The 12,113-nt window shown below is 45.7% G+C and overlaps 1 protein-coding gene across 2 annotated transcripts in view; it reads left to right on the forward strand.

The window, feature by feature from the left end:
- The first annotated feature begins 5,300 nt into the window (after positions 1-5,300).
- LOC147752181 (uncharacterized) overlaps positions 5,301-12,113 on the forward strand; it is a 47,160-nt gene continuing 40,347 nt past the window's right edge. The window contains exon 1 of one of the 2 annotated variants that reach the window (XM_086972337.1): positions 5,301-7,422. In XM_086972337.1, the coding sequence (XP_086828463.1) occupies positions 7,351-7,422 (72 nt within the window). In that variant the 5' untranslated portion in view covers positions 5,301-7,350. The remainder of the gene's footprint in view (positions 7,423-12,113) is intronic. The other variant, XR_015314789.1, reaches the window with a different exon arrangement.

Raw genomic sequence — 12,113 nt, forward strand, 5'->3', positions numbered from 1 at the left:
GTCATTGAAGCTAGCTATTCTTGGGTGCCCCTTGTTCAACTTCGGAAAACTCGAAACTGCATGACTCGATCCCACCGCTCTCTCCACCTTCGTTCGTGGTGGCGAATCTATTTGAACACGTTTAATACTTCCATTCGCGTTTTTGCGTACACTCCAATTCTCCACTATCCTATCTACTATCAAATCCGAAATGCGTCGGCCTTCTTATATATGTATATATAGGGGGTGCTCCAAAAATGTACGCTCAATTTAAATGATTATAACTCCCACTTTCATTTCCATTAAATTAATATTTACATTGCAAAAGAATCCACATGAAATGCGTCATTTTCTTCCCTATCGCACATCTTCAAAATTATCACCGGTATCAATACGTCCGCTTATTACCGTGGGCTATTGATTTACACTTCGAAATTGTTGTATTGTTGTATTTATAGCGTAGACTATCTAGGAAGTACTGTCCAAAAAAAAAAAAAGTCGATTGGCATCAAATCTGGGAAGCGGGCAGAATATTCCATATAACCTTTTCGTTGAAGCCATCTATCTAAATAATTCTCCTCAAGATATGCCCTTAAATCACACAGATAGTGTCTTAACCAAAGTGCTACTGTACGTGTAATATTTTCGCAATAAATTCGCGTGATTACCGCTAATTATTGTGCTGTCAGAAAAAAAATGTCCAAATTAAATCACAGTGTGCACATTTTTTCAAAACATCCTGTATCTGTGTATGTGATCAAGCGCTACCACGTTCATGGCTTCCGCCTGGTCATTTGATCCATTCTGTACGTCTCTTTTTTTCTCGGTCTGTCCCCCTTTGCCTCGAATTCTCTGGCTTTTTCTCCAACAAAAGTGTAGCAGTAAGCAACGACAATGCTGCTGCTGATGCTGACGACGGTCTGATTACGTTCTAGCGACATAGCTGGCTCGGTCGTCCGTGTTTGTTCGTCTGATCACTACCATTCACCTGTTACTAACGGCACGATCTCAACCACAGCCGCTGCCATCACCACTTCCCTATACATTCCTAAAATATATACACACAGCGATATTCTCGTTCTGCGTGTCCCGCTTCTGTCTCGTTTATGGTTTGACGCGTTCTGCTGTTATGCCTTGTTTTGTTATTGCGTCCGATACCAGCAGCAGCTGCAGTAATAACATCTTCAACAACAGCGTGACTGTAACAACATTGGCATTGCATCTCCAGTCCAGCGCCTGTCCATAGTCCCCACACACCCGCCAGTTTTGAGCAGTCCCGCAACGAATACGTTCATTCGATCATGGCGAGCAAGCGTGTGTGTGTGTGTGTGTGCGTGTGTCTGTGCCTGTGTATATTTTGTATTGGTTACCGGAGCTTTACATCCGCTGAACTAGCAGAGCGGTGTGTGGACATAACGCTAATCATTGAGGAGCATAAAGTGTTGTTGTTGTTGTTGTTGTCGTCATCGTCATCGTCGGCGTCGTCGTCATCATCGTTGTCGTCGTAGATATTTGTTGGGGTTCGTGGGCAGACGATCTCGAGCTAGCTCTGGTCGCCAATGCTCGGCAGACACGCGCGTCAAGATGTGGCACTTCTGACTCCGCTCAGTTGAGAGCTTACAGGCGTGAAGTCATGACTGCTTCTGCTGGTGCACTTGCGAGTGGCAGTGGTTCCATTTGTTGACTCGCTGCGCAGGCCGTCGTCTGCAATACTCGTACTGGCACTGGCTGGCCGGCCGGCCGTGTGTGTGTGTGTGTGTGTGTGTGTGTGTGTGTCTGCTGGTGTCTGTCGATACGCTTGATGGCGTATTCACTAGTGCTTCCTATGTCGATGGTCGCTGACTGGTTGTCTCCGCTGTTGCCCTCTCTTCTAGTTGATGTGTCTGCTTGTGCTGCTGCGACTGCTGTGGGCTGATTGTTACTTGGACGGAGCGATGTGTTGTAGTGAGTCTCTGGACCTTGGTGCTGTGCCCTAGCAGCAAATGTACAACAGCAGCAGCAGGCAAAGCAGTGCTAGCTAGCCCCACAGTCGCAGCAGTCTCAGCATTAGCAGCTCATGCTAAATAGCAGCAGCAGCAACAACAACATCAGCAGCAGCAACAATAGCAGCAGAAGAACAAAGCAGCACAAACCAGCGTAGAGAGTTTATTCGGTGGTCAGAAACTAGCCTCTGTCCACCTACCGTCTAGTGGTGCAAGTAAACGGAAAATTCGCACGTACACGCAGAGAGGGACACGCAATGGACACGGACAACAGGAATAGTTGCCTTCGCGTAAACAACAGTGCAAATCGTGTTAATCAGACGGTCAATCAGCCAGAAAGACTACAGCGCTTGATGGCTGGAAAAGTGCACACAAAATTCGCAACAAACAAAAAAGTGCCACCTACATTCGTGTCCATTTGTCTGTTGGATGGTCCCGCATAAGTGAGAAGTCATGAGGAGACTGTACGAGTTGTACACGAATAGAGGCTGTTATGAGCGACTGGTTGGCTAGCTGCTGCCAGGCAGCAGTCAGATAGGTAGATAGACGAAACTGTGTTCGACAAAAGGCAAGAGGCAGTTCGTTAGTGCGGTGACGGCACTAGTGGTACTTGGAGCAGTTGTACGAATAGAAATGTTCGATCTACTAGCGGCGATTGCCGCCCGCCGCTGGTCTGTCCGTCCATCCGTCCGTCCCGTGCGGCAGCATCAACTGATATCCGTAGTAATGGCAGTCGAAGCAAACGATCGTGAGGCAGGTGTTGGTGCCTGTAACCCGTCTGTGCTAGATGAAAAATCCTTAAGTAGATCTGAAGTAAACATGATGTTGCGCTCAGATCGAAGCGCTTCTACGACAATAATACAAACAACAACTTTTCGTTTGTGTGCTATGTGAATATCAAGATTTTGGTCATGGTGGGCATCGTTTGCCGATGTGTTGCTTCGGAGTTCTCACCGATGGCGCAGCAGAACCGAACGGCACCGTCCTCATTAGCACCATTCCTCGAACACCACAAACGATGGTAGACCGCTATATTGCCAGTTGTCCCTTCGGTCGATATGGTGTTTTGTAGCCAGCCGCCGAAGTAGCGGGCTGTTGGCACACTAATCAATTCAATAACAAATCAATTCAGAGACTTACGATGGTAGCACTTGCTTGCATTGCAAGCGCTAATGACCGTGACGCCAAAACAACACCACCGAAGGAGTTTAACTCTCTACTTGAAGCAGGATGCTTTTATCTGTCGTTCCATATATATACACATTTGCTATTTACCACCTTAGTGGTTATTTTGTTGACTGCTTCTGAACCTAATAGATTCACAACAATTTGTTGTTGTTGCTGCTGCTGCTGCTGCTGCTGCTGCTGCTGCTTACTAGAATCCTTAATTCTAAATCATTCGCTACCCATTTGTGTGTGCACCGAAACGTGTTCTATGAGCGACCTACAGCAGATTTATGTAACAACAACTAAGTATGTTGAACTTGTCAATGTCGACCTATCGATTGACTGATGGTCAGATGATTTCGATCATCACCACAGTCACATGAACAGTAGCGACGTATTATCTTAGCGTTGTGACACAGTGTTATGCGGCTGCAGCGAAAGCTACCCTTATCATCGCTATTATTTCGCTTCGTTTTATTCCGCTTGTACAAACTAACTACACTAATCTTTCTCCATTACGTTACCCCTGCCAGTCGAACTACCATCGCTGCTGCACGTTCCACTGTTGTTAGTATCGTTGTGCTGTGCTCACAGCAGAGTACGATTTAATCAATGTACTCTTAGCTGGTTGCCGGCCTGCCAACCTATCCACCCGCCTGTTCATCCCCTCTGATCTTCTGTCTGTCAGCCTGCTTCTCAGCAGTGCACCAGGGATGATGTTTTGGTTAGACGGTGTTCTACAGTGCGGTGCTATTACGCGCTCTGGGATGGTGATGTTGTCCTTACATTTGCCTGTCCTTGTGTCTGTCTGTAGCCCGCACCAAATGTGGAGATGTGCAAAATAAGACCAGCAATAGAGCCACGGGTAGGGAGCGGCGACACCGGCTGCAATACCAGCAGCAACGAAGAGTCGCCACTATCGCTACCAGCAAGAGCAGCACGGATAGCGACAACACTGGCTGGCACTGGTTGACTGCCACCGCCGCCGCCTGCCGGCCGGCCGGCCGTCCGTCCTCGTCTTGGTATCGCTGGTGTTTACTACTTCTACTACTACGAGTGGTGCTGTTGGCGGTGTTCGCTCGATCCGTCCGTTTGTTCGTTCTTTCGTTCGTTCGCCTATAGTGCAGCAGCAGCAGCAGCAGCAGCAGCAGCAGATGGAATAAGCAGGTAGCCAGGAAGCAGCGGCAGTGCGCCTGCAGCAACCACGCCATCATGACTACGACGATGAAAGAGCTAGCGAACGAACGAACGAAGGAAGAAAGCAAGGAACAAAAAGAAGGCAGCAGGCGGGAAGCAAGTCAGCTAGGCAAAAAAAGGCAAAAGCAACGAAAAGAGCGGCCGTCGCTGCTGTCGCCATCGGCGGCAACTCGACCGGGAGAAGGCTGCGCCGTAGACAGCAACAGCAGCGGCAGCAGCAGGAGAAGGTAAAAGGCGAACGTGAACAGCCAACAACGAAATGACGATCGGGCGAACGAGCGAGCGGCTCGGGCTACCGTTTACCACCACCGGTGACCGGCCGATTACCAAGGTACTGTGGCCTGGTCAATCATTCTATAGAATCAATTGTAGAAATATAATTACAACACTCACAGTCCTCCCGCTGAACCTCCTGCAGTTACTGGTAGTTAGTGAGGCTTGTTTGCTACGCAATAGCGCGATCGTGCATATCGCATACTTACTTGACACGGGAGGATATGAATATATGGTGCTGCGCTATGTACACGATTTTCTCCGCGTAGAAGCATCGCAGGAGAGGTCGCTGACTGACTGTCGTCGAAGACTGTAAGGATAACCGTGAGCATGCTCACTATCTGTGCCCAATAGAATCTAGAAAGCCTAAAGTCTTCGTGTTCCTTATATAAATGCTGCTACAATACGCCTTAAGCATATGGCAACAATAGCACTAATAATGGCACTTTATGACCCTTGCAGCTTATTTCTACGCAGAAAATATTCGTGGAGAACATTGGAGTCAGCAGAAAAAAGAAGATGAATTAGGGTATATTGGCCTATATTTTATGGTTCCATGCACCATCAGGCCGCTTGGCGCTGAGCGTGTGTGTGTGTGTGTGTGTGTGTGTGTGTGTGTGTTCATGAGCGAAGAAGTACCACTTCGGTACAACTGCCCGCCCGACGCACGCCCGCCCGCCCGCCCGCCCGCCCGCCCGCTTGCCCGCCTGCCGATCCGTAGAAGTACCGGCGACCGCGGCAACAGCGACTTGCTACTGCCGCTGCTCTGTGGCCAGTTACTGCTGTTGCGACAACGACGCAGCTGATATCGTTGTCGTTGTCGTCGTCGTGGACAACGGCGGTTCTCCTGATGGACGTGGCGATGGCTGCTGGTGAATCTTGGAAGGATCTATTGCGCCTTACGATCTCTTTCGGTGTTTTGCTACACGTCTACTATCCAACGGCACACGCTAAACGGAACGAACGGCAGATAGTGAACGCCGCCGGGCCGACGATGACGATTGCACCGCAGGCTCTAGTGGTAGTCATATATAGCAGAAGCAACGGACAAAGTAGCAGCCGTAACAATAACAACAACAAAAGCAGTTGCGGTAGTAATTGTAATAGCAGTAGCGGTGATTTTGCGCGTTCACCAGTTGAGCCTACGACAGCGGCCTTCAAACGAACAGCCAGGCAGCCAACAGACAGACAGACGAACTGATGGATATATACGCATATACGTACAAATTTTCATAAAGAAACACCGATATTTGAGCGCAGTAATAGAGAAGTACAGTAAGAACTAGGATCTCTGCATAGCGCATCTGCTGCTATTCAAGGAGGTTTACAGAGGTGGTGATGCTGCTGATCTACGAGTAACTAGCGGTGATGCGCTGTCGCGGTTCTGTTGATCTTGTCGTAGGCGCAGCCGCCGAGAAAAATCTACACAGATGACGCTGGTACGGCAAATGAGCACAACACCTGTACTAAGAGGGAATCTCGTCCACGGGAGTGATACTCTAGCGTTGTGATCGATAACCATGCATGCTACGATAGCTTGATACAAATATATGGATAGAGGAAGATCTATTCTCACCAGAGGGGAACATTAGCGCTGAGAAATTATGCACTGCATTACGCACGGTGACCCCATCCATGAAGCGATGGCGGCTGCAGCAGCAGCAGCGCGTCGTCATCGCATGCAAACGGATCGCGGGCTCCTGAGCTCGGAAATCTCCACGAATTATGTCAATTGTTGCGTGGAAACTAAGTGATTGGACAATCAAGTACGCAACATGCGCCGAACCAGTATATTTCGAGAAGCATGCATTTTACACATAGTAGAATTTATTGTTTTTGCCCCGACACACCCCGTGTGTTGAAATAGATGATCATGGCAGCGACGAGGATCAAAATTGTGAGGTGTAGTATTGTGTGTCCTTTTTGCCCTCTTTTGGAATATGTGACAATCAAATTCCCGCTCCGTGTGGGGAGGGGATCGCCTAAGTGCAAAGTTTCCCAGTTTGTGTGACTGACGACCTCTTCTCGCCATATTTTTGTGAAAGTCAAGATAAGCTTATGTCACCATGCTTTGAACATTCACCAAATAAACTGTTTTAATATATATGAATCTGTGAAATTAACCAAAGAATGTGCTACCAACCCAACGTTTAAGGAAAGAATTTCGCTCACCAGCTGATTCCAACGTATCGACGCAAAGCCACACAACGAAAACTCTAGCACCACAAGTCTAAACCTAAGTTTTAACAGCCGTTGCCCGTATATCAATGACAAGGGGGGACAATTTTAGTTCCTGTTGAATTCACGCGGCAAATTATGCTACTTGAGGTTTTGGGTTATCTTTTTCGCCAAGAAAATGGTATGGAATAGTAACCTGCAGTGATGGTCTGCTAGCGATGGTAGCCAATGTTAAAGGTGCGCGAGGGCTTTTTTTTTATGTAATAGACGAACCAAAGAGAAGAGGCATCCATTTATCGTTTAGTCGATGGCTGTTCTTTGTGTACAATAGCATCGGGATGGCTTGCGTCAGAGAGTATGAGAGACCGAGAGAGAGAGAGAGCGAGGGGGAGAGAGGGAGAGAATCGTTCGAACCGCGATCATCCACATTAGAGATCTGGTTTTAAGTGATTGTTGATGTTATCTTTCGATAGACTAATTTCTGCGAAGGGCGTTCGAAAAACGTCCACTGCCAGTTTTTTTTTTACGTGACAAATACTGCAAATGTTCTGTTTGTGTGTTTTTGTGCCTGTAAATGTGTACTAGTGTGAATTTTGTGCCTGTTCGAGGATCGACGATCGACGGATTAGAGGAGCACCGCCCCAATGTAAGTTGATTGTGTCACTCGATAGTCGAAAGCCGAGAAAACCGGATCGCTGACAGCGATTGATATTATAATACGACATCTTCTACCTAAAATCTGTCGGTTATCGACACGGTCGTCCTTTATTTTTTTCATTGCAGTTGTCGTTGCAATTATATTATAGCTGTTGCGTTCACTCGTGACAGAAATTGGCAGTTGAACATATAAGGTGCGAGAGAAGGATTGCTACTGTAATGACGTGCTCATTGCTATACACACACTTTACCAATTTTAATACTTTATAATTACACAATTTTTATTAGAAAGAATTAATATCAATTTCATTTGGTTTTGTTAGCAACTTGTTAAGCAATCTGTAATTCACGTGTCATATTGACAGCGAAGTTTCTGATGGTGACTATTCGTATAGATCTTACCTATATATACGTACCGCACACTTCAGTCAAAGGGCATCATGTGTTGTAGCAAAACTCAACGTTGTTATTCAGTGTTTCTCGCAGATACTTTTTTGACTGCATCTTCGGCGTTCTAGCATTCTGCCATTGGTGGATGTTTTGAAGCTTCGCATGGAAATGCGTCGTCTCAAGTGCTTATTTGTGCCGTTCATTGATTCGCTGGACGCTGGAGGCGATATAAGCAAACATTGCCACTGCCGCCGTTGCCAGGATCACAGCAGGCAGTTAGCGTTTGGACGCCACCGGTTGTGTCAAATGCTGGACGGGAAAAGGAGCAGTTGAGCGAAGCCACTGTTGCTTGATTCTTGGTGACACGTTCGTCGTCTATAGTTCTTATTTTTCATGCTTTGTTATCATGTTGCATTTCGCAGTGGGCTACAAGTCGAGAAATCGTGAGCTCTCGATTCGATGTTACGGCAAGCAGATAGATCTATTTTGCACTCTGTGCTATGTTTGTGAGCTAGATATGAAATTGCAGATGAGCTCAAGCAGTTGTAACGCAGACCATGTTTCGCATTTTATGTACGACATTATCGATCTCGTATGGCCGTATAACACTGCACTTTACTAGTAAGGTAATGGTAGGCTGTTACCGCTAAATTTTTAGACCGCTACCTGCTATCAGGCATATGCCTTGAAAAAGAGAGAGGGAGTTGTTGGTTTTTTGCAGATGGCAGCTGTTTTTTCCAGCTGAGTAATACTTATGGTTTCTGACGTGCTCTTGAACGGAATTACTCAAGAACAAAGGTGATACGAACGATAGTTCAACAGAATGTTTCGTGGCTCATAGATGCTAATATTGCCAGCACTAATATTATAGCAATGACCTTCCCTACCTGCTGCTTTTATCGCGTTATTAGTTACAGGCCAGAGTATGCCCTACGTCATGGGTCTAGTCAAGGTGTTTCAATAGTTGATATTAGTTCCTTCCATACGCCAGCTAGTCCTTCGACAATGAACTATCAGCATGCGTAGCTTTTTGAAGCTTTTAAAGTATGCTGTGCTGTGAAACCAGTACCAGCCAATATAACTGTTTTCTTTCGTAGTTAAAAGTGCTGTACGTGTTTCTAAGGTCACTGATTCTCGAAATCTTCCAATCACTCAATAACAGTAAAATCGATTGCACAGACTTATCTCGATTGCCAGCTTATAAAACGCCTTCGTTCGTTATGAAAAAATAATAAACGCTACAAATTGGTGCCCGGTTATTGTGCTGCTGAACGCTGATGGTATTTATCTCTGCATGATTTGAACGACCGAAATGTCTCATCCTCTTCTGCAAAAACACGCGTTTCCCTGTTCTCTATAAGTAGAGCAACTACACAGAAAGGAAAAAAGCGGTTTGTCCTTCTAGAAGAAGATACACACAATAGAATAATTAGGCCCTTATACAGAGCCTTCAATAATTTGCTTTCCTCAGAACTCTTTGATGTCAATATGCATGTTGTTTGTACGGTTTGTTCGACCGAGATTTTATTCGCACTAGAAACGTAGTGATGAGTTATACTTTCAGAATTTGATAACAATTTTCGTTGATCACCCCGATCTGATTGCCTGCAACGACCTCAATGATAACACGACTGACGAATATTTATCTATAACTTTTGCGGATAAATGATCTCTAACATAGATCATTTTTATTACTGTTATAGTTATTTCCTTTAATAGGTTTTCAGCTTTCGGCTATCGCGACCTGCAAAAATATCCAATTAAATTACAGTTCTAAACAAGAACTGTAACAAGAATAATTCAATCGTCACCTTGCGCGTAAAAGAACGTTTCGAAATATGTTATGATGAAAAAACAGTGTTATATAGTAAAATACTAAATAGCTACCGTAAGTCTACGACTACGTTGATGTAACAGTTAGCCCGTTAGACTGTATTAATTCCTTTATCTATAGTAATTATATAAATAATAATAATTAACTGTTCTTCGCATCCACAATGCCTGTTTTACATGCAGCGTATACAAGAATGTTGTGTTAGGGTGATTCACATAAAAACCTTCATTTGCTTCCTTCTTCATAACTTATCAAGCGGGTGCCAATATAATCTCATGAGCACATCTTCCTATTTGGTTTTGCCTCGGTTTCTTCGTTATTCTACATCCAAGAATATACTTAGAAATAGGCCGTTGTAAATGGCTCCGTCCCAATAACGTTACATAGACCATAATACCATGGAATAGCACAGAAGAAGCATAGAACAAGTCGCATCGCCGCTGTTGGTGATTGTGCGGCCTGTTCTTGGCTAGACAGAAGTACGATTTAAGCCGCGCTAAACGTCAGGCAAACACGGCGTTTTACGGCGCTGGTGCTGAAATCCAAATGTGGTTTTTTTCTCTGAAAGGGATTCTTCCTCATCGTGTTTTCTTTTTCTTCTGTTGTTGCCGTTCCCGTGACGTGCAGTGGTGCTGGTCGCGCCGTGTGCGATTGTCGTGATGTTTCCTTTTTCAGGCAGAGTTTTTGATGGCGCCGCAACTTGCCTTTGGCTTGGCCGGGCGTGCGTAGGAGTCATCTGCTGATGTGAAGGACGCTACAGCCGTTTGGCGCAGCTCGCAGAAGAACAAGAGCGAAGAGAGATGTTTGGATTGTGTCGCGCTTGTGCTTGCCGCGCGAACAAGACGAAGACATATCGTATACGAAATGAATCACTGGTAGACCATTCTCAACCTGATCGTGACGATGGGGTGAGGGGGTAGACAGAGAAAGACCTATCAACATTTAGATACAAGCAGGCCAGGGCGCGAAATGTGCCTGGCAAAGGTGATGAGATTGAATTTTGCGTTTTCTGAGGAGACTATTTGGTCTCTTCATGTTGTGATCCATTTTTTAAATGGCTGTTCCTGTTTCGGCCTCTGTTACATTGGTTAGTACTGATGATAATGATAGTGTTAATAAAAGTTAATATTTTTATTGAAAATATCATTATGTAAATATGTATATAAGTACTCATTATGGGGTGTATCATTAAAACAGGAATATTAAATTGGCTACATAAGCCGTAGAGTTGTTCTTTAGAAACGAGCTCTTGTTTTTGTACCGGTTCGTCCCATTGGTGTTCGCTATGTACGTGTTGTTCATCCATAGTGGTAAAACCTTTGAAGTTTGCCCATAGCGTTGCTGCGATCGACATTATTATTTGGTTAGTGATGATGGAAACCTACAGAATCTTCATTTTTGATTCACGTTGACTCAGACTATCGCGTGAAAGGCTCGGCCAGAATTCAGTTTCGCATATATGGCTTTCATACGTACTACGACACACTTTTACGAAAAGGTAATACATTAGATCTTTGTTATTATTGTAGTCATGATTGTCAATTCGTTTTCTCTAGCACCAGCTTAGATTTTCTATTATTGCTTATGTTCTAGATCTCCTACACTGAATCAACGTTTGGCAATCCATTCCGACATTCAGTTCCTGATATCCAGGTCACCCATGCCTTTTGATGATATCCGCTACCAGTCTACTTGACATTTGGCGCTTAGGCGCGGTGTTGTTTCTACTAGAGATCCCCACAAGTCCTAGAACGGCCCGAGGCTCGTCTCGGCTTGGCCAAAGCATTCTTTCAAAAAAGACTCCGGGTAAAATTTCGGGACCCATGCACGTTGTGGATAAATGTTAGCGCCCTCGAATCACAGAGGGAACAACCAACCACCATAGATTAGTGGTCAGAGATTCTGGAAGATGCTGATGATGTAGTGGCCCTTTTTTCTAGTTTATTCTGGAGTGGCCATCCGCGCAGTTGGCCCATAACATGCCCGTAACATCGCTAGTCGCATCGGCTTAGTTGGCAACTTGGCCTGATTTCTAACCTGCGAGATCTTGCCGGCAGGTCTTCGACGGTTCAAGAGCAGTGGCAGTAAGTGACTGGTCATTCTTTCATGATAAGACTATATATACAGAATTATAGCAGTAACAGTAGACTGGGATGGGACGGATGCAGCAGTTCTTTGCGGCCTAGGAGGTCCGGTCCGTCTTCGAGGCTGCGGCGGAATGAGCAGCAGACCCACGGACCCGATCATGAGGCATAGGCCTTTTTTTCGAATATCGGAGTGCCCGGCGGAGCGCGCCCAGTCACTAGTGGGAACCACCCTAGCAACTAGGCCAAGTAGGCTGCCATCATACCATACGCTGTAGAGTCCTAGCCACCGCTGGTTGGTGAGGTTATAGGCGCTGTATGAGCGAGTAGAATAGACAGAATGCGGCGCCAGTGGTTCTTCCCTTCCTTACT

The sequence above is a fragment of the Varroa jacobsoni genome, unplaced genomic scaffold (genome assembly GCF_002532875.2).
Source record: "Varroa jacobsoni isolate VJ856 unplaced genomic scaffold, vjacob_1.0 scaffold_1429, whole genome shotgun sequence".
Classification (NCBI taxonomy): Eukaryota; Metazoa; Arthropoda; class Arachnida; order Mesostigmata; family Varroidae; genus Varroa; species Varroa jacobsoni.